The sequence below is a fragment of the Kockovaella imperatae genome (genome assembly GCF_002102565.1).
Source record: "Kockovaella imperatae strain NRRL Y-17943 chromosome Unknown BD324scaffold_5, whole genome shotgun sequence".
In the NCBI taxonomy this organism is placed as follows: domain Eukaryota; kingdom Fungi; phylum Basidiomycota; class Tremellomycetes; order Tremellales; family Cuniculitremaceae; genus Kockovaella; species Kockovaella imperatae.
Genome location: NW_019028945.1, coordinates 253,766 through 274,795, shown reverse-complemented (window position 1 = coordinate 274,795; position 21,030 = coordinate 253,766). Strand labels below are relative to the sequence as shown.

The following is a 21,030-nucleotide window of genomic DNA, read 5'->3' as shown; positions in this document are numbered from 1 at the left end:
CAACTGTGCCTTTTACCTTCTGCAGCCCATCACCCTTCCCTTACTTTGAATCTTCAGGGAGGCGCAGCCTGTCCACCCTTCGCAGCTGATCCAGAAAAGTCGTGCCATCGGGGGTTGAAAGCGACATCTGAAAATTAGCGAGAATATCAAGGCGGATGACTCACCCAGAGGTCTGCCGCCGTACATGTATCCTGTGAATTTCTCCCCGGCAGTCTGGGCTTCGGCAGTTTCCGTGAATTGAACGACACCTTCTCCCTTGGATCGGGTACCCTCGTACAAAATCTCAGCGAGGACGACCGAACCGACAGTCTCGAATAACTCGACCAGGTCTTCGTTGGACGTCGACCAAGGCAGCTAGACAGAGTGAGCTGGAGCAAACTCATAGATGCGAAAAGCTCACGTTCCGAACGAGAATCTGTTGATTAGGCTCTGCAGGTTCGCGACTCGCACCACCACCGCCAGCACCATTGCCGTTGGCTGCACCTCCTTCCGGACCGTTGTAGTCGGCGTACAGATCATTTGAGAAGTTTCGGCCGCCTCCAGCACCCATGCCTCCGCCACCTCGACCCATGCCCATGCCGTATCCTCCACCTCCGCCCATCCCGTAGCCTCCGCCACCGTAACCGCCGCGGAATCCACCTCGCATGCCTCCAGCAAAGCCTCGACCCATACCAAATCCACCTCTCATACCCATACCACCTCGACCTCGGAAGGGGCCGCCGGCGAAGCGGTCCTGTGATATACAGTGAGACGGAGGTACAGGACGAAAAACCTGACTCACCTCTCGAACTTCCAGAATGTTGCCAAACCAGTCAAAGCCGTGGAACATTTCTGTCGGGATTTAGCAATGTGCACGAGACCATTGAGCTGTACCCACCGATGGCATTTCTTGCACCCTCAGGGTCTACAAAGACGACTGTTCCGTTGCCTTTGGGGCGTCCATCCATGTGCATGCCAACGTCAGTTCGGATGACTTCCCCTGCTTGACGCATGAGATCCTTGAGATCCTGCCATGAGGCCTGAAGGGGAAGCTAGGGCGGCGGATGAGCTAGGGAAGGTCGTCTGACTAGAAGACCCGCAGCTCACATTCCCCACGAATACATTCTTGTTCTGGAGATTGGGTCCAGCATTGCCGAGGAAGTGTCGTGATTCTCCCATTGCGAGGCCAATCTTTCCAGGAATAGGCGCCACTCCGAATCTGGCCTGTTCCTCGCGATCCTGTACTTCGATCAGCGGAGGACATGCATCGTTGCCTTAACAGCTCACCTCTCGGATGAAGACGGATCGCCCCATGAAAGCTTTGTCGGCAAGGTCGACTTTTGCCTTCTTGGCGTCCTCCTCACGAGCGAATTCGACGATACTGTTCCGGCAGGGATTAGCCTCTAGCTGGAAGAAAAATGGCAGTCTCTGCTCTCACCCGCATCCTTTTGATTGACCGGCAGGAGTTACCAAAATTTCTGAAAAGATGACTTCTCCTCCAGCTATTCCGGACCATATCTGTCAACTTCTTATCCAGATCTACACAGCATCTTGGCCCGGTCAATCCCCCCCTAGCGGCTCTTCAAGCCTACATCGCAGGCGTAACGTCGTGATAGCATAAGTAGCCTTGATGACGTCCGGGCTCCTCACAGGCGTCACCGAGCTTGCGTCTGCAGCGCTGGGAGAGGAGACCGACGCCCAGCCCATCTATTCGAACCCAAATCCTTATCCTGACCCAAACCCACCTCCTTCCATGTACTTCTTGAGGTCCTTGTAATTGCAGTCATAAGCCAAATTTCCGATGTACAGCCTGTTCTCCCTCTTGCTGACTTTGGCATGAGCTTCCGCTTCTTCCTGAGGTGCGTTGATGGGACCTCCAGAGGATTTCTCCCAATCTTGACGAGGTGCGCCGTAGCGCCCTCGACCGTGCAGTGCTGGAGGTGAAATCCTGCGATGATGCCTTCGTGACGAGTGACCGTCACGATCTCGATGATCCCTGTCTCTGGAGCGGGAGCGGGAACGCGAATCCGATCGGGATCGGTGTCTTCGATGGTGCCTCCTGCCTGGAGAGCGAGATCGCGAGCGAGAGTATGATCGGTGTCGGTGCTGGAGATCCAAGTCAGCAAGAAGCAGCGTGCAGACACAGAGATGCGAGAGCACAATCTATGTGATGTGAGAGATCCCTAGTCCGTTCTCCTACAAGATCCCAATCCTAGCCCTTCTTCCGAGCCCGACGTTAAAACACTAGGAGAAACGCTAATATATGTATGGAGGGAATCGAGAAGAAGAGACGACAAGAGCGTAGACATATTATCATGCAGGGAATGAGAATCCGCCTCCCATCTGGTCCGACCGCAGAGGTCCTCACGGTAGAAAGGAGACGAGCCTGAAGGGAAAAGACTCGCAACTCACACTTCGATGTCTGTCATCGTCCCTGTCTCTATGCCTTCGTTCACGACTTCGACTCCGACTTCTATCCCTATCGTCTCTCCTGGAAGCTAGCCATCATTCCATCAGCTCATCCGTAATTGCTTTCTCTCTTCTCTCAGATTCCATTCCCCCTTCCTTGAGGCCCCTCTATGATACCCACATCTTTCTCTGTCTCTCTCTCGATCTCTATCCCGATCCCCATTCTCAGGGATCATGGCTTCGTCCACTCGCATTTCTCGATCGTCTTCCATCCTTGTATCCTTTGTGCTCGGTCGTGTGATTGCGATGAAGAGGGTGTCAAAGACTCTGAGATGACTAGAATATGAGAGTGCTTCGGCAATATCCAACGGCTAGGGCTGACAGCTTCGGGATTATCGAGACCGAAACGCCGAAAGTGGCACCTTCCGCAACAGCGGCCGGTAGGATGTGAACTTGGGCGAGTAGCCATGCATGGGGAGCATCATAGACTACGAGCTGCAGAGCCAGTCTCTTGAAGTAGCTGGGTCCAGCTCCAAACACCAAGAGCAACTGTGCCTACTGTGAAATTCGCAGACAGACAGAGTTCCATTGATACCGGCTCGGAATGTGATTTTACCATCGTCCTCAACCGACAGCGTCATATGTAGATCTCATCAAGAGCATCGTATTCAATGATTGATGGAATCCATCGCGCCATGATAGATAGGTAGCGAGGTAACAAGAGATCTCACAATGGTCGCCATAGCACCTGTCAGAGTGTCTCATAATCCCACCTCGACGAGTCTGCATCGGAAGCTCTTGTTCCCGAATCTACCAGCAACACAACCTGTGCCAGTACTGGTGCCCGGAGAAGGCAAAGACATTGAGATCTTGAATGATCGGTGAGTACGAAATCTGGAGTGTCTGAGAGGAGGAGCTGAGTTTTGTCAGTATATATAACCTTGTAGCTCTTGCTTTTCGGGCATATATCCTATCTTGGCTACCTCGCATAACAAAAGATCAATCTGTTCTCCCTCAAATCAACGAGACCATCCTCTTCCCACTCTTGCGTCCGATATGCTTTCGACTCTCAGAAGATCCCTCGTCGATTATAGAATTGCTCCTGATTGATCTGCCATCGCTCTTGGATCTACACATCACAACGTTGCACGGTGCAAAAGAGGCACTAGCTCTTGGAGGAGGAGTCAACTGGGATCAGTCGACTCTCGGCGATGCGTACCATGCTCGACTGCCTCTTATGTCAGTCATCAAGTCAGAAACCTCGGAAGACCGATATGAGACGTCTCCACTCTGGCTCACGGCCTTTGTCGAGGCTCTGCTCAAACTCAATGTGGAGGGCGAAGAATACGATTGTCTCCCGGAACGAATCATGATTCGAGAACTTATCGGAAGATTGGTACTAGGAGGGATAGCGAGGAGAATCTCTCAACCGTGGTTTTGGTGGGGCTTGGGGCTCAAACTCATTGGACCGTCGCCTGATCCGAGCATCGCATTGTCGACACAAAAGTCGGCATCCATCCTTAAGCAAGGGTCGAAATGGATCTGCAGGATCTGGAAATACCTGTTGTTGTCATGGGGATTCGTCACTTGGGTATTCGTCCTCCTAGCCGAATCTCCCCGACGACAAACAAGATATCGATACTGTGCGCTTCCGACCGTGCGCATGGTCCGGTCAATCATTGTGAACCCCTTCTGGATCTTCAGGTCAATTCTGGCGACCCTTGAACTCTTCGTGTCATTTGCCTCTCCCGTCATCGACCGGTAAGTCGAAGTGACGTTACCAGGGGCGGGTCAGACTGACTGTCGGCAGAGTCATCCCCCACTTGATCGAGAGCCGGCTCATGACTGTCAAGTCGGCGATACGTCTCGTCGATCTCCTCGAGCGTATTCTCTTCCCTCTTAACGGGTATCCAGCGCCTACTCCCGAAGATCCGACACCTGAGGAAGCTGCGAGCATGCGACGATATCTAGAGCAGAGGATCAGCGAGATTGTACCGAGTGAGCCTGTCGCTTCTAAGCACCTTGTCATGTTGACGCGAGAATGACCTCTTAGGCTTCGCTATTAAGGTTCTTCCTCCTCCTGGAACGTTTCTCGAACCATTGTCCGATGCCGACTGCAACGTCCATCTTATAGCCATGGTCTACAGTGCCGCCATAGGCGCTTTGGTCCCGGAGCTGGTGGTCGGCAGCAATGTCAAGGTCAGACCCAAAAATAGTGCATGAGAAACGAGTACTCCAAATTGAACAGTTGTATGCTCGAACGGGCATTGAGTAGACTAATGATGCGACTCTGTACTAGAGTGTATATCTATGTAATCAGATGATGACTTGGAGAGCACAGAAAAGAAGAAGAAGGTAGTTGGGTGTTCAGTACCGCACACATAGTCCATCAAAAGTCCTTCCATTCGTCATCTTGATCCCAGTCTTTTGCCTTGGTCTCTTTTTGAGTTGCCTTGCCAGTCTTCGCTGATTCAGGCTCGTGAGATCCACTGGCTCCCCATGAATTGTCATCGTCATCATCCTGGTATCCACCTCCTTGATGCTCGTAATCAGAGTACGATCCTCCAAATCCATCTTCTCCACGATCAAGCCGACCATATCCCGCTTGACTGGCCCCTCTGTTTCCTCCGCCTCCTCCGAGGTTCAGGCTTCTCAGCTTTTCATCTAGGTCCACTCCTGCATTTTGCTTCGCCAGTTGGTTTACTTGACCCCATCCTTCACCAGCTTTCTGCCCAGCCCACCCAGCGGCTGTTTTCGCTCCGTCCAGACCTTGGTCAAGATACTTTCTCCATTCCGTTTGATCCGTCTCAGATGCAAACGCTTGAGCTCGACTCATACCTGGTTGAACGATCGACGTGTTTATCTCTTTGCCGGCAGAAGCAAGTGCCGAACTGAACACTCCCCAACCTTTCGACACGGCTCCCCATGGGTTCTTTTGGAATTCATCGAGAGTAGGAGCAGAGTGAGACGAGGTCGCAAAACTGGGATGAGAAGAGGATGAGGATGTGTATTCAGGTTCGTAATTGGATCCGAAACCTGCGTATTTTCCACCTTGGGACGGAGGGAGATCATCACGTCTAGAAGCGTTTGCGGCACCCAGACGCTCAAAAAAGGCTTCATTTCCGCTTCCACCGCCAGGTCCTGAAGCTCCACCAGGTGATGCGCGTCCAGATGAAGGTGTTGGCGAGGATTGATTTCCAATGCCTCCCGCTCTGGATTTTCGAGTGGCTTGAGCGGATACAGGCCGTGACGGGACGCCCCAGCCGGGCGGAGGCGCTGACGGAGACCACGACGTGGGAGGATCAGCGCATGCCGCGGCGAGCTGAAAAGGCAAGTCGTCAGTATAGCCTTCGAGTTGTTCTAAACGATTCATGGGGACACACCTTTTCCCTGTACTGTGCTGCAGCCCAGGAATTGTATTTTTCCTGCATGCCCATGCCTTTGGTGTACCCTCCAGAAGCGGGGTACTTGTCCATGAATGTCTTGAATGCTTCATTACCTCCAAGCTGAGCGAGATGATTCATCAGGCCCGTGTGCTTCTACAGTCGGCATCACACTCACACGCATCTTCTTCAGTTGCTCCTCTGACCATTTGTCCATGGTGATGCTCCGCACGAAGGAAATGTGCACGCCAAAACCTAAGCAAGAAACATTCAGTGACATAGCCTCACGAGCTCTACAAGGAGACTCACCCCGATGTATACCTGAACATTCCAGACAGACTACGAGACGCGATATCCATCAGCCCAACTCGCCTGATTTCAGCTCGCTGTTTTGACAACTCACTGAACGTTCCAAAGCTCACACTTGCCCATTGTGGATTGTGATTTCCACAATCTACACAGACCTTGTTATCGCCAGTATTCATGAGCTCCAGCAGCTCCTTCTTCTGATACGTCTCCGCCATCTTGACGCCAGTCTGACTGAGATGCGATCCAGGAGTGAGTGATTCTGAGTGATTCGCGTCTCGACGACCAACCGAATTGGCGGGACAGGACGGAATCAAAATGGAACGGAATCAAATTCACCTCTTTTAGGTCATCTCGGCCATTTTTAATTCCGTTGGAAATCCAAGGTGAAAACAAAAAAAAAAAACGATGATGATGATGAGGCGATTCGGCTTCAACTTCGATCATTTCATTCCAATTCCATTCCATCCATCCATCCCATTCCCATTCCTGCTGCTCGTCTAGAAAGACCAGCAAACATTCAACTGGGAGCAAAGAACATCTCGTACATGCCGATGAGCTAGCCCCTCAACACAACGTCACCACTTCTGGGACTGTGAAGCATCGCCACCTCGTCGACTCGCCAGTGTGATCCTATCACATTCTCAGCAGATCGAGGCAAATTCATCAAGTCTCATTGAGCCATGCCGAAGGAGGATCCAGGGTCTTTGGACTCCATAGATTGGACCATGGACACTGCCGATGCAGCTGGAATATCTAAAGCTCCTTTAAAACGTGGTGATGCTTGCTTGTATTGTCGTAAAAGGAGAATCAAATGTTCAGCTGAAAAGCCGACCTGGTATGTCAATATAATCTCATACGGACGTCAAATCACTCGCTGACACGCTCGAAAACAGTGCCCATTGCCGTAAAGGCAAGCGAGAATGTGTGTACGATACTGGGAAACCTGTGTCCCGAGTCAAGCAGTTGGAAGAGAAGGTCGCTGAACTGGAAGGAATGTTGAAAAGCTCAATCCCGTCCAACGGAAGGTCCAGTGATACTCCTCCGGAGGACACCTCCCCTCCTTCGCGGCACGACTCCTCATCAAGCTATAATGGATTCTCCGCCTTTACAGATCCTGGTTTTGTGAACATCTCCCAATCTCAACCTTACACCGTGCCTGCCAATCCCCCCATCGACCCTTTGACCACATTTGCCGCCCAACAGCAGTCTTACTCTGTCAATGTGAACCAGCTGCCCCACAATTCATCGACTTCGAGCTTCTTGCCAACGCCTGCTCCCCCGAATCAGCAAGACTTTGGAACGTTCAACCTGCTGGGATCCACTGCCGGACCTTCTGGTGTCAGTCAACAAGCCGTGGACGAGTTCGATTTCTCCATGCTCGATCCATCCATCGTTTCGCTACTCAACACCATGGTCACGTCTGTCAATCCCTTCTCGCAGCAATCGACCGGGCACACAGACCCATTGCCCCAACCTGCCGTTCCTCCTCCTCAGCCAACAAGAGTTACTTCTGATTCCTCCCAGTCCTCCGGGCTCACCCCGTACCTGAATTTGGAAAGCACGCCGGCCACGTCCATCTCAATGGCAGAAGGTAGAGACTCTGTTCCATCCAGCTATACACCGGAAAGTGTTCCCATTCAACTTGGGGCGGAGAAGACCGAAGCGGTCTCGTATTCCGCCTACGTGACCGATCTGCCGAGTGGTTCACCTCGCAATATCGCAGAAGGATTCTTCGCCGGGAAGATGAACGGTAATACTGCTCAAGATGAACCCATGCCTGATCAAGAGCTCATGGGCGGATGGTTCGATGCTGCTGATCTGCCAAAGGTTGCGAGAGATCACCTGTGAGTGATTGACATGCTCACGACTCCACGCTTACAATCGCAAAGTCTTGACTTGTTCTTTACCAAGATGGTCTTCTTTGGACAGATGTTCCACATTCCCAGATTCTTCGCGAGGTGAGAAGTTTACGTAGCGGAGGAGGCTGATCCCTGATCTAGTTTAACTCTGCCGCCCGCCAAACGACCGCATCAATCCCTCTTATACGCCATGTACTTGATCGCTTGTAAAAACTCCACGTCGCCTTCTATCCGTGTTCTCGAGACTCATTTTGCCTCGATCGTCCTGCGCCAAATTGACGAGGCACTGTCGAAAGCCGAAAAGATGTTCGATGTGGTCCGCGCATGTGCTCTCATGGCCGTTTACCACTTTGCTTCAGCTCATTACCACGAAGGATGGATGATGACAGGAAGAGCAGCTCGGTGTGTATCAAAATAGGAGGACTGACTGATGCCTGCAGCCTTGCGATCTCATGTGGTCTCCACGCCATCCCGTCGTCCGAGTTCTCAGTCACCAAAATCGACGCTCAGTGGGATAATGATCTCACGTCGTTGATGCGGAAGCGATCTTGGGTGATCCCTCCCCCGTCAGACCCAGTTGAATTAGGCGAGCGGATTTGGGCGTTGTGAGTTGATACAATCCGCAATGAGATTGTGCTGACAGTTGTGTTCAGCTGGATGATTTACGTCACGGACCGTTGCGGTGCCATCTCCACAATGTGGGAATGTGCCATTCCCGATCATATTGTCACCACACCCTACCCACATCCACTGTACGAGTTCGAGTTAGGTCTCGTCACGAAAGCAGACGACCGAAGCACGTCTTCTATATGGTCAGAAAAGCTCAGTTTCGCCCCTCTCCCACCATACGCCGATTCGACATTGACCAATGTCAGGATGCGAAGTCTTGGCATCCTGGACCGAGCGTCCAAGCTTGTACTTCTGGACCCGGAGGAGGGGTGGGAGACACGTCTGCCCAACAGATCATCGGTCGGTTCTCCTGTGGACCCTCCAACCAATTCGCCGCCTGAATGGAGTGCTGATTGGCTTTCTCCCGAGCAATATCAGACTATTTTTGGAACTTGTCCGGCTGCTCCAGGCGATCAGGACGGACTTCCAAAGAGCGCACAGGGACCTGAGGGGGCACAAGGCCATCCAACTCAAGGTAGCGGGAAGGGCTGGATGCGAACTGCGAAGTACAGGACGCCCAAGGCCTACGAGGCGGTAAAGAGGGCTCTGGAAAGGCTGGAAGCGGATCTCATGCCGGAGTTCAAGACTGAATGGTGGACATGGGACGGTGTACCTCCGCGATGGCATGCGAGCGCAGCGTCTGGTCCGAGAAAAGCTTTGTGGAGCTTGGTGAGTGGAGTGACATGGTGAGAAGGCTCAATGCTCTCAGCACTTTGTCATTGGGTGCTCCTGGATGTTCTTGTTTGACGTCAACTCGTTCAATGAGCCCAATGACCTGGCGATTGGATGCGCAAGACGAATGGTCTGCTCCATTGCGAAAGCCGCAGAGTATATCAGTGGATCGGAGATGGACGTCTTCACCATAATGACGTGAGTACATGCCCGTTAGCTGTTGCCGGCACTTACGGGAATCCTTCACAGATGGTCCTTCATCGTCAAGACGCTGATCAGGGAAGTCAAGCGTCTGCACGGTTTGAATTTGCCACGTCGGGCAGCACCGCTGGAGACTGAGATTGAGATCATCGTCTCGAGCATGAAGACTTTTGGGAGCAGGATGAATATTGCTTCGGCTCAAGCTGAACGTTCGGAGCGATACCGGTCGTCTACGAGAGAAGAGACCAAGTTTTTAGAGGATGATGATGCCTTGGATCGGGTGGAAACCCATCTCAAGGGACCAAAGGGGCTTCATTCACTCTCTACGTGAGGAGACGAGGATCGCCCGGAGACTAGAACTGGGCTATAGATGCGTAGATGTATCCATATCAAGATCAGGGGAAGACGGCCATCGCCGGCAGGTTGATTCGGGTCATTCTCGGTAAAATGTCACCTTTTCTCCGAGGAGCATAAAAGGCCGAACCACGGCAACCATCCTTCAAGTTCTGTACATCCAATAGCTTCGAACGGCTCAAACTTCACCTCACAACGACATAGTCACGATGCCTAGTCCTCTTGTCACTGAGATTTTCACAGCGGATCCCTCTGCCCACTCGTTCAATGGCAAAATCTACGTCTACCCGTCTCACGACCGAGAGTCCAACATCCCGTTCAACGATCGTGGAGATCAATATGATATGGAAGACTACCACGTCTTGTCGATGGATGATGTCGGTGGAGAAGTGACAGACCATGGGGTGGCCCTGAAGGCTTCGGATGTTCCTTGGGTTTCGAAGCAAGTCTGGGCACCCGACTGTGCCAAGGGTCAAGATGGAAAGTACTATTTGTACTTCCCGGCGAGGGACAAAGAGGGTGAGTGAACGGGAATGGAGGGGAGCATCAAATACTGATGATGCGCTCTAGGTATCTTCCGTCTCGGTGTCGCTGTCTCGGATAAACCTGAAGGTCCATTCAAACCTCAACCGGAAGCTATCAAAGACAGTTTCTCCATTGACCCTGCCTCTTTCGTCGACGATGACGGTTCCACCTATCTCTACTTTGGTGGAATCTGGGGAGGTCAATTACAATGCTACTCTTCACCCGATGGAGGCAAATTTGATGCGTCACAAGACGGACCACACGAACCGTCTGGAAAGGGCGTCAAGGCTCTTTGCCCCAGAGTCGGGAAGATGACTTCGGACATGCTCGAGTTTGCTGAACCCGTCAAAGAGCTAGTGATCCAAGACGAGAATGGGGAACCGCTTCAAGCGGACGATCATGATCGCCGATTCTTCGAAGCCTCATGGATGCACAAGTATAATGGAAAATACTACTTTTCATACTCTACCGGAGACACCCACTTTATCGTCTACGCCATCGGGGACTCACCGTATGGACCGTTCACCTATGCTGGAAAGATCCTTGAACCCGTCAAGGGATGGACCACACACCACAGTATCGTCGAACACAAGGGGAAATGGTATCTCTTCTACCATGATTGCGAGCTGAGCAAGGGGGTCGACCACTTGAGAAGTGCCAAAGCGAGGGAGCTCAAATATGATGCGGATGGAAAGATCATCACGATGAAACCAGAGTGATCAATTCAAAGAACAAGAAGACGTGCCACCGTCCCGATGGATGTGCACTTTCGACACAGATTATGTAGCCTGCTATCTATGTATGCCATTCATCCAGAGATGAAGAGCTGAGCGAGCCCTGCTTTATTTTATAAAGTGTAGAATACCAGATACATTATGCAATTTACAAGCTGCATTATCTACGATGCCCAAGACGAAAAAGGAGGCTCAAAATAACGAGACCTACTCCTGTTGAATGAGCTCTTCGACCTTCCAGTCCTCAAAAGAGTTGTCTTCAGAAGACACCATTGTCAATCTTATTGTCCGACACGTGTGATCCCACTCACCCGGTAAATATCGCCTGATCACCAGAGGAATTTTCTGAGCTTTGAGCTCTTTTAATGCAATCTCTAACGGGTCGGTCTCGTTCTCAACAGGCACCAACACCGGCGCGTTCATACTGGAGAGTCACCAGAGTCAGCGATATGTCTCAGCGAAACAATGATCAGCCATGTGCACACTGACCTGATCTGCAGAGCTCTGGTCCCCAGCACTCTCGCCCTCTCGTACTTTGTCATGTATGGAGTCGTCACTCGGATCTCGTTCGGTTTGGCAGATTTGCCTATCCGTTGTCGCTCGTCATCACCAGGAGCATTGGATTCCTACAGTACTCCATCAGCATGTCTGAGCGTGGAGAACGGCGCAGTCTCCTTATATCGACTGCACTCACAATGATCATCTTCTCGTCTACTTCCTCACCATCCACTTGCTCTCCATCCCCTCCTTCACCATTGTTCTCTTGCTCCATCTCCAGCTCCTCGTAGCTTCTCGAGTCAGCTCTGCACGCTGCACAACGGTTCATCGACCTACTTCATCTCATCTGGGTCAAAGTCCTGCTGATAGTCGTCTCCGCCCATATCCATCCGTTCGTCGTCCGACATGCTGCTCGAAAGAGGCTTTACTCCTGACGAAGATTCTTCAAAGATCCAGGCAGAGAGTCACAGGTCAATGCTTTGGGCCTACAATGAATGCCTGTGAGCAAATGTGCAAGGTCGACAAGGATACAAAGTAATGGGCGTAGCCCAGCTGGTGCTTCTCGGAAAAATCTCACAATCGATCACGTGACTTGCCACCAACGTCGCGCGAGATGTGATCGACGAGCTTGACCTTAAAGATCACTCTCATACATCATAAGCTGTAGCAGTAGTGGGAGGTAGCGACGACCGACTCAAACACCTAGCTATCGGTGTGACCTCATCCTGTGTCTGACAGTGACGGCTCATAACACCTCTCCGAGAGAGCCGTCAACTGGTGGACACGCTGTAGACTCGCTGGCCGCTCGACTTCGACTGTGCCTTTCATCCCCTTTGCGCCATTCCCTGGCCGTCCACATGCAACTTGGGAGGTACCATGTCTCGACTCTTCAGCCAACTATAGTTCATTCTATAGATTTCTCAGAAGATGGAGAGTTGTTCGCTATAGCGTTCGAAGGAGGCTACGAAGTATGGAGAGCTTGTCCATTGGGTCTTGTAAGGCGTCGAAGTGAGTCATCGCCGCAACCACAACAAGGAAGACAAGCCTTTGGCACCACCAATCATCCCCGAGCTCTAGTATTGACACCTCTGCTCTTCTAAGGTCTCAGCGGTACCCTTGCTCGGGCCATCATCGTCCCAAAATCACCTCTGCTGGTCCTCCAAGGTGGCGGGACTTCGCCTCTTTATCCGCCAAACAAAGCGGTCATCTTTCATGATGGAGTCGGCCGCGCAATTGCGGAGCTCGAGTTCAGGTGTGTGTCAGCAAAGTATAGTAGCGCGTACGTGTATGCTGACTGGGCCGCAGCGAGAGGATCCGCGGCATCGCACTTCGAGAAGGTACCATTTGCATCGTCCTATCTCGACGGACAATGGGCTTCGAGTATGGTATCAATGTCAGCAGTGCAAAGGGCAAAGAAGTGCAATCTCAAAAACGAGGCTTTTGGATTCGAAAGTTTGGCGAATGGGAGACGGCTTCCAACGAGCATGGTGTGTTATCTTTATGGATCTTCGTTCACACTATACAGGTCTCATTGCTTTGTCCACGTCAAATGGGTCGTCGCTACTCGTACTGCCCGGTCGACAGTCAGGACACGTACAGCTGATTCATCTTTCTCATGCCTCTTCATCTCGTACAGCTCCATTCCGATCTCCCATCATCCTTGCTCATACGCATCCTTTATCGACATTGGCATGCTCCCGGGATGGAACGGAGATCATCACGACATCGGAGCGGGGTACTTTGATCCGAGTTTGGGATATTACTAGAGGGTCTCTTTCAAAAGAATTGAGACGGGGAGTCGATAGAGCGGAAATGTGGGGTGTAGGGTTTGAGCCTCGACCGGCGGAAGGTTTAGGACGAGTGGTCGGGTGGAGCGATAAAGGCACTGTACATGTCTGGGCCACAGCACCGTCAGAAATCAAATCGTGCGTCAAGGACAGAGGCAGCGCCGTCAGGGATACGTGCTCACATCCTCTTCCGTTTTCCAGAAATCCATCTCTTGCTCATATCCTCTCTCGAAATCTACCTCTACCAAAGTACTTTTCCTCTTCCGCCTCCATAGCGCAATTTCATCTACCACGCAAAAACCCACACGCCTTCAGCTCCGTTATGGGCGCTGCGGCCGATGCGGCCGGTGTACCCAGCGCAAAGCTGTCGAGCACGATGACAGGAGAAGATGAAGAATTGTCTGAAAGATTTATGGTCGGCTGGATTAGAACACCCTTAGATATGGCCGAGCAAGGATCCACTCCAGTCATCAAGGCTGCTTCGACCCTGCGCGATCAGCCTCCTCCGGGTCGAGGTCTCAGCGAAACGCGATCCTGTACCCCATTGTCCATGGGTGGAAGAGATGAACGAGCGAGTTTGGGATCCGATGGCACATCCAGGACAGCGACGCCGACTTTTTCACGCCGGGCATCTGAATTTGTCAAACACGCTCGTGGCGCATCCGAGACTCGCTTCATGGAGATTCGAGAATCTGATATCCCGAGCAAAGGGGCTACAGTCCATGACGCTGGTCTCGGCGGCTTTGAAATGCAGCTTGTGGCTATCACATACAGTGGAGACTATTATCGCTTGCGGATCCCTCAACCGGGTAGCGATGAGGACCAGGTCGAAGGGGGAGGAGATTCAAAGAAGAAATGCGAGTTGGTAGAGTACAGGCGACTCAAAGTTGGCGGTGGAGGCTGGTGAGCATAGGTCGGAGGACGGCGTGAAGCACTTGGCTGGAGCATACAGTTCATCCTCTGTGTTGTTGTTGTATCTCTTGAAGTTGATCTCATGCATCGATCGAATTACCGCACAACACAAGATTCACTCAAGATACTCCTCAACATCTGCTCCGGAAGCCTTCTCGATCCTGCCCAGAACTCTCCTAGCCATTGCCACCACATCGCTATTCTCATCTTCGAGCAGCTCTGACAAGTAATCGCCAACAGTCTCAGCAACGAAAGCCACCAATTCTTCGCCCTGAACTTCCCAAATGCCGTCCAGAGCGTGCAATGCAGCCATTCGAACCTGAGCATCGTCGTCCCGTGTCTGGAGGCAGATAGCGGTATTGAGCGCTTTGAGGACCGTTTCCGATGTCGTGCTTTCAGCCAGGGAGGCCAAACATTGAGATACAGATCGATCTGCTTGGCTCTGAATAGCCAGTCTGGTACCTGCGCCCAGTTGTGGCACGAGCGAGGGGATGATCTTGAGTACAGACCCATCCGACCAGTAGGCTCCATCGTCCACTGCGAAAGATTTGCCCATGGTCTCCAACACCAGTTGCCAGAGTCGAACGTCGGTCAGGTCGCCTGATGCGAAAGACGCCAAAAGTTCTTGGACGTGGGGCAATAAGATACCAATATACGGCGAAAGCAAGTTCTGCGGCTGTCAGTGGGGGATTCGAGTGGGCAAAAATTGACTCACTTTGAAGCGCTGAAGCAGACCGAGCATGACCTTGAACAGAACGACCTTGCGCCGGATGAGATGTTGCTCATCTTAAATGTGTCAAACAGGCAACTTAAAGAAAGCACTCACCCTGTCCTTCTAGATCAATGACTGACCAGTCGAAGAGTCTGGTGAACAGTGGTCGGAAGGTCGCTTCGTTGAGCTTAGTCACAAATTCCAGGAAGGAGGAAATCGCGGATGCTTCGATGGTGTCAATGACCTGCTACATCGTCAACTGAAGCCACTCGACGAAATACAGGTAACGCACGTCTTGATCAAATGCCTTGCTTTCCAACTTCCATGGCAAATCAAAGACCTCTAGGAATAGCGCAAAGGTCTTCTTGGTTAGAGTGGCTAGACCCGGTCGATCGGCATTCTTCAGTGCCAATCTCAAGACTTCGAAAAACGGTATCTGGAGTGTATCAGAACCACGCATTGCACAAAGCTAGAAAAATCTCACAAGTTGCGACTCCTTGACCGACTTCCACATTTCCATCATGATTGGGAATAGCGACTTTGTAGGCACTTTCTTCGCGGTGACAGACATCAGTCCAGCCATTGTCGTAGGATCCCTATTGTAATGTTCCAGACAGGTGGCGAGTACAGAGTGCATCTGCTTAGATGAGATAAAGGTCGGAACCGTACTCAACAGAGTACCCAGCACACCTGTAGTCTCCCGCATCATCGTATCGGACGAAGACTGGAGAAGTTTAAGGCCAAGATCGACAATACCCTGAATAGAAGGTATGATCCTCGAGCCGAGTTGCTTGACAAGGGCGTCGAGGAGATTAAGTGATGCGACGGTGAGATGTCTGCCCTGAAGGTTGGAGATGATTTTGAGAAGGCTCGGCACAACCTGAGCAAAGTAAACATCTTCGGAGTTGTCCTTTGCGCTGACGACCACAGCTTGAATAGCGGCAAGCGCGGAGCTGACGGTGACTGGATCTGAGAGACGCTCGCTGGCAGCTTTGACGATGTCGCCAAGGACGGAGGCGTTACGTGATCTGACTTCAGTCTTGACGAGCGGAAGCCGCTCGTTGAATACTTTGAGACCCATCTCGGAATATTGGTTGTCGTTGGACGCAATGGCGGCAAGGACAACCTTGAAAAAGTTGTCCGCTGACAGTAGCTGCATCGCAGCGGCCAGAACAGGCTCGATATGAGTGACGCCATCCCGGTCGAGTCCAGCGAGTTCGACCAGGGACGATACAATCTCCTGTACGACTGTTTGATCGCAGGACTTGCCAGCCAATCGGCTTAGAAGGGTGAGCGTGAAGGATAACATGGCGTTGATCTGCTTCGTCGTGCGATCCGCAAGATTGTCTTGGTTGTTCTGCGAAACCAAAGCGGTATCTGGCGCGTGGCATAGTCGACGAGTCTCCTTGACGACTTCTTGAAGGGCCAGCAACTGATCCTCGATGGAAAATGACGTTGTGACACTAATTGGGAGCTCCAACGCCAGAGCTGATGACTGTCCACCTCTTCCGCTCTTAGTGGTCGCTCGATCGACGAGAAGAATTGCAATGGCAGGAAGGAAGTATCCGGTATCGAGAGATTTGACGAGGTGAATGAAGAATGGCAGAGTTCGATGTCTCGGCAGTCGACCAGCCATATCCGTGAAGATGCTCATAATGGGTAGAGCCTCCTTGTATAGCTCCAACCTATCCAGATCCTTTGTCTTGAGTGAAGATATAAGGACAGGGATGATCTTGGATATGGTTTTTTCAACAACGCTGAAGCTATAGGCGTCATCTCGCTGAAAATCGCTGGCTCCCATGAAGGTGAAGATGGGCATGACGTTGTGCAGCACTGATTCAGGGATGAAACGGGCGAGCTCAGAGATGACCAAAAGAGACCGTTGAGATGTTCGCGGGTTGTTCGAGGCTGAGAAGACAGATATGAGAATCTATCTCCGGGGCTGCGTCCTACCTGACTCACCGCGGATGACCTTAATGATAACTTCGATCCCAACATGAGCTTTGTTTAGTTCCTCCGCATCGGTCAGTGCCTCCAGTAAGGACAAGATAGCCCCAAGAATCTCCTGCTCCAGGTAATCGATGCCCTTCTTGACACCTTGTCTCTTCGCCAAAAGGGATGAGAGAACGTTCATCAGTGTCGCAACGAGGGGTGCAGCGGGTCCAGGAATGGCATTCCAATCTCGAGAGTCGATGAGGACTGTGAGATCGTCCAAACTTTGTTCGCTTTTGTCAGCATGAGACCTGGTTTGTGTCAGAATCGGCTCGTCGCGCTCCAGCAACACTGACTTCGTCTCTTGCTTCTGCCTCTTTCTATTGTGCGATGTCTCCATTGCTTGACATAGGTTCTGCAATAGCTCTTGCAGCAATGGAGAGTCCATCTTTAAGGTGCGAAGTGCTTCCACGGTCTCAACGGAGTCATGCTATGGGCAGGTCAGCTCAGGAGTACAGTTCATCCTGAGCTCACCTTGTGCTCATCGTGCAAAGAATCAAGTAGGGCGGTGACGAACAACACTTTCAGATGTGAGCGGAGGCCTTCAAAGACGCCAATTTGCAGTCTCTTGAACAGCAAAGAACGCAAGACTGGAGCGAGGTCTAATGTCGTCAATATTCAGAATTTGCAGTCCACCAGTCTCGGTCTTGACCTACCACCATGCTGGGTAAGCAGATCACGCAAGCAGATCCAGCCAGCGCTCTCTTCTGTGAGCTGACTCATCGTCATTCGAGTCAATGTCTTGAAAAGGAGTCCCAAGTATCGTGCTCGACTCTCTAACGCAAGGCCAGACACCCACTCGAGCTCCTGCGAGCTAGACAGGAGTGGCAAAATCTCCTCAAAGACGGTCGTATCTGGTATATCTTCCAGACTCGAAAGCAGTGCCAATCGAGCGTTAATGCTCGACCATGCCTGAATATGCGATGCGAGAGCTGAGATGACCGCACGACGGTGACTGGTGGCTTTCAGTCATAGCCAGGGGTTAGAGATATTGGACTTACGTCGAGTTTTTGCGCGTGCTGCCATGATGTCCTCCCAGGTGTTTTGCGTGGACAACTTTCAGGTGCCCAGGATCTAGAATGATCTCTGCCGATTGGGCGGTGAGACTCTCGAGGTAGACCTTAAGATCAGACTGCCGCAGCAATTGTACTTTTTCTGTGGGGCCCACGTCAGCACGATTGCCACAGAGCGATGTGTTACAGACTGGCGCACCTGATCGGGCTCCGTAAATTGAGTTCAGGGCGTAGGTCTCCGAGCCTCCGTCCTCCACCACACCCGATACCTTCTCAAGGAGACCTACGGCGGCAGTTCTGACGTCTTTAGACTTGTCCTGCATGGCCACAAGCAAAGCCGGTATGATCAATTGGAAGTCCAGTTTCTCCCTGCCGCTGGAAGACTGAGCGTTTAGATAGCTTAGCGCATGTCTCAGCGCTGCCACTCGGGCGTGTCGAGGCCCAGCCGTCCAGACTGACGCCAGGAAGATCAAAGCATCGTCCCGTAGCTGAGTAAGAACCGATCTTAGGATAGCCTGAGAGAGCTGGACAGGCAGAATGTCCGAATTTGACAGGGCATAGAGCGACGTCGCGAACGTTTGACAAGAGATTCCCTGAAACTGAGGATTGACGATTGAGATGTCGTTTGTTTCTACTCGCTTTATAGTCGACAGAGCAGCGTATAAAGCAAGTTGCAATCGTGTCGCTGTCGTTTTGTCCCGTGGCCGCTCGCACACAGCCCGAAGGAGTAAGGGGGACATTGGGTCGGTTGACTCGCCTATATCTTGGTATTTGATATCGGTTTGAAGCCTCGAGAGGTATGACAGAGTGCGATGGCCAAGCTCCGACTCAGACGTCGTGATGATGAGGCATATCAAAATCAAGTGCGCAAGCAGCTTTGAAGGGGTATGCGATGAGCTCAATTGAGTGAACACGAAGTCGATCAGATCTCTGTGCGTCTCAGACTTGATGATGGCTCCTGCGATGTGTTAGTCGTGCTCAATGCAAAAATGGAATTCTACACACCGGAAAGCTCCTGCGCAGCTGATTGAAGGGTCTCTGGCGTGACGCTCTGCGAGAACCCATGACAAGCTCTGGCCAAGCTCAATTTTCCCCAACTTGAATTCTGTATCACGCTCCAGCAATCCTCGTCGAGCAACGCTGGTTCAGACTGAACCAGCAATGCCGGAAAGATGAGGCGTTTGAAAACGTCGATCCTGGTGTCGTTTGAGGAGCAGTATTGATTGCAGGCGAACGCTAGATGAACCCGGGCGACTCGTGCATCAGTGCGGTGTCCACTGAAGGCAGGCGCCACCGCATCAAGATATGAAGAGTCATCCTTCAAAATGGAGGACAGTCCGTCGGTGTGCTTGTAGATAGTACTCAACACTTCCGGTTCATCATATCTTAAGCGAGTAAGGATGATTTCTCGTACCGTATCCGAATCTTGCTGGTTCTGGTTCGCGAAGAGCTCGTTGACACCCCGGATACGAGCTGCGACATCGGCTCCGAAGATCTCAGTTTTTGGAACCGTAGACATCTCCTGACGATGGTTCTCGCCTTGCTGGACGGTGACAACCCTGTCGACAATCGCTGGGTACTTTTCGCGAAGCTTGCCCAGCAGATCCTCGCTCTCAGCCGATGAGTGTTTGGCGAGCCCTGTGGCAACGACCTCAACCAGCGGCGCTGATAGCTCCATATTATCGATCAACTTGTCAAGGTGAGGTGCGAAAGAATCGCTACTGCTGCTATTAGTCACAATTCGGTCAGATCCAACAAAAAACTGACTTCGAGGACATGATCCGGAGAATGGTAGCCAAAGCATTATCGAAGCCGTATCGCTGCCTGGCGCCCAGTAGGATTTCTCCGAGCTGCTTGACCCTGCCAAGTTTCTCGACGCCCTGTTCTCCAAGCTCCAAAGTCCACGCGCCCCGGTCTTCCAGAACGAACAGTAGAGTGAATACCCTTTGAGTCGGATCTGCGCCGGTATTCGGGGTCATTATGGCGTCCAACAAAACAAGAAAGACTTCATCGGCCAACCGGACCGTCCGGGTCAGGAGAATCAAAGGCGGATAAATGGATGCCTAAATAGTTAGGGACATTGTGGCGTGTTGCTCACATTGAGGTCCGGCCCACCATTCTTCATGGTCAGAATGTCCACGAAGCTCTCCACCAGAAGCTTGACTAGGCCCTCTAGCACTTTCTTCCCAGCCTGATAACGATCTAGGAGATCGACTAGCGTGCCGGACCAGAAAGTCATCAAGCCGCGGTAGAGCGCACCCTCTTTATGTGCTCGTTTGAGAAGGCTCAGAACATCCTCCAGCAACCGAAGGGAGCGATCCTTCTCTGGTGAGATGGCCGCGGCGATGTATGATCGAGGAACAGCTTGCGCATCCTTGCCCAGAGGATTGAATGGGGCGTGGTATGCTGACTGGTTTGGGATCGAAAGTATGGCAAGCATTCGAGCAAAGTTCGGCGTGGAATGATAGGGGTAGAAGACCTGCAGAACGATTTCGGCGTTCATTTCATGTACCCTGAAGGCCGTTCAGCATTCTTTACATCATAGCGTTGGGGCTGCTCACCTGAAACGTCTGACCAGCCATTCGATACACCTTCCTCCTGCCATGACACCGATCCATCTACTCAATCGCCAAAGACACCGCTCAAGGACAGCATCGAGCTTCTGGTTCTCCTCTGCGTTCAAGATCATTCGGTCTGTCCGCTTAGCCTGCTCAGAGAAGAGATCGTCCTCAAACTCCTCAAAAGAAGGGTCCAAAGCCAGCAGCTCTTCGTATCCGGAGAGTCCCAGAGCGTAGATCGTGTCCAGGTCATGATCGGCCGCTACTTTAGGAGGAAATAGGTATGACTTTGAGGTCGGAGCTCCGGTTCGTGAGGTCAGACGAGAAGCGTCCAGCGAGGCAATGCCCTGCAGTTGAGCGGCCAAGGACGACATAATGCCTGTCGATGACCACCTGTTGGATGGCGACCGAGCCGTTCACACCGTGACTAGTGGATACAGAGCGAGATGATGTGGTACAATCAG

The 21,030-nt window shown here is 51.9% G+C and overlaps 8 protein-coding genes across 8 annotated transcripts; 4 read left to right on the top strand and 4 right to left on the bottom strand.

Annotated features, from left to right (window-relative positions):
* Positions 1-53: 53 nt before the first annotated feature.
* BD324DRAFT_578776 (hypothetical protein) lies at positions 54-2,660 on the bottom strand (the record flags this gene model as incomplete). The annotated part of the gene is made up of 11 exons (XM_022013340.1): positions 54-127; positions 165-354; positions 401-733; positions 782-831; positions 878-1,031; positions 1,087-1,218; positions 1,267-1,360; positions 1,418-1,481; positions 1,725-2,085; positions 2,392-2,477; positions 2,570-2,660. 11 exons carry the CDS (start codon positions 2,658-2,660, stop codon positions 54-56), a joined length of 1,629 nt encoding a protein of 542 aa, XP_021871618.1.
* Positions 2,661-3,120: 460 nt separating this feature from the next.
* On the top strand, positions 3,121-4,611 carry BD324DRAFT_608179 (PXA domain-domain-containing protein; the record flags this gene model as incomplete). The annotated part of the gene is made up of 4 exons (XM_022014106.1): positions 3,121-3,269; positions 3,319-4,149; positions 4,199-4,386; positions 4,442-4,611. The coding sequence occupies 4 exons, from the start codon at positions 3,121-3,123 to the stop codon at positions 4,609-4,611; spliced, it is 1,338 nt and encodes a 445-aa protein (XP_021871617.1).
* Positions 4,612-4,777: 166 nt separating this feature from the next.
* BD324DRAFT_579232 (hypothetical protein) lies at positions 4,778-6,295 on the bottom strand (the record flags this gene model as incomplete). The annotated part of the gene is made up of 5 exons (XM_022013365.1): positions 4,778-5,710; positions 5,772-5,894; positions 5,950-6,026; positions 6,081-6,110; positions 6,175-6,295. 5 exons carry the CDS (start codon positions 6,293-6,295, stop codon positions 4,778-4,780), a joined length of 1,284 nt encoding a protein of 427 aa, XP_021871616.1.
* Positions 6,296-6,514: 219 nt separating this feature from the next.
* On the top strand, positions 6,515-9,877 carry BD324DRAFT_622673 (hypothetical protein). The gene is made up of 8 exons (XM_022015500.1): positions 6,515-6,915; positions 6,974-7,924; positions 7,970-8,038; positions 8,081-8,341; positions 8,380-8,544; positions 8,593-9,277; positions 9,318-9,478; positions 9,530-9,877. The coding sequence occupies exons 1-8, from the start codon at positions 6,761-6,763 to the stop codon at positions 9,810-9,812; spliced, it is 2,730 nt and encodes a 909-aa protein (XP_021871615.1). The 5' UTR covers positions 6,515-6,760; the 3' UTR covers positions 9,813-9,877.
* Position 9,878: 1 nt separating this feature from the next.
* On the top strand, positions 9,879-11,220 carry BD324DRAFT_599864 (glycoside hydrolase family 43 protein). The gene is made up of 2 exons (XM_022013911.1): positions 9,879-10,354; positions 10,406-11,220. Exons 1-2 carry the CDS (start codon positions 10,045-10,047, stop codon positions 11,077-11,079), a joined length of 984 nt encoding a protein of 327 aa, XP_021871614.1. The 5' UTR covers positions 9,879-10,044; the 3' UTR covers positions 11,080-11,220.
* A 1-nt stretch (position 11,221) lies between these two features.
* BD324DRAFT_622670 (RNA polymerase, subunit omega/K/RPB6) lies at positions 11,222-12,195 on the bottom strand. The gene is made up of 5 exons (XM_022015499.1): positions 11,929-12,195; positions 11,789-11,882; positions 11,584-11,720; positions 11,406-11,518; positions 11,222-11,351 (listed from the first exon to the last, which is right to left on the bottom strand). Exons 1-5 carry the CDS (start codon positions 11,997-11,999, stop codon positions 11,302-11,304), a joined length of 465 nt encoding a protein of 154 aa, XP_021871613.1. The 5' UTR covers positions 12,000-12,195; the 3' UTR covers positions 11,222-11,301.
* BD324DRAFT_622668 (hypothetical protein) lies at positions 12,035-14,372 on the top strand. The gene is made up of 6 exons (XM_022015498.1): positions 12,035-12,092; positions 12,140-12,600; positions 12,694-12,844; positions 12,898-13,079; positions 13,118-13,517; positions 13,581-14,372. The coding sequence occupies exons 2-6, from the start codon at positions 12,450-12,452 to the stop codon at positions 14,284-14,286; spliced, it is 1,590 nt and encodes a 529-aa protein (XP_021871612.1). The 5' UTR covers positions 12,035-12,092; positions 12,140-12,449; the 3' UTR covers positions 14,287-14,372.
* A 34-nt stretch (positions 14,373-14,406) lies between these two features.
* Positions 14,407-20,940, bottom strand: BD324DRAFT_650190 (hypothetical protein; the record flags this gene model as incomplete). The annotated part of the gene is made up of 15 exons (XM_022018114.1): positions 14,407-14,961; positions 15,007-15,077; positions 15,118-15,247; positions 15,296-15,439; positions 15,488-16,911; positions 16,966-17,246; positions 17,292-17,425; positions 17,470-17,597; positions 17,652-17,950; positions 17,997-18,150; positions 18,208-18,966; positions 19,014-19,726; positions 19,776-20,071; positions 20,107-20,521; positions 20,570-20,940. The coding sequence occupies 15 exons, from the start codon at positions 20,938-20,940 to the stop codon at positions 14,407-14,409; spliced, it is 5,874 nt and encodes a 1,957-aa protein (XP_021871611.1).
* Positions 20,941-21,030: the final 90 nt, after the last annotated feature.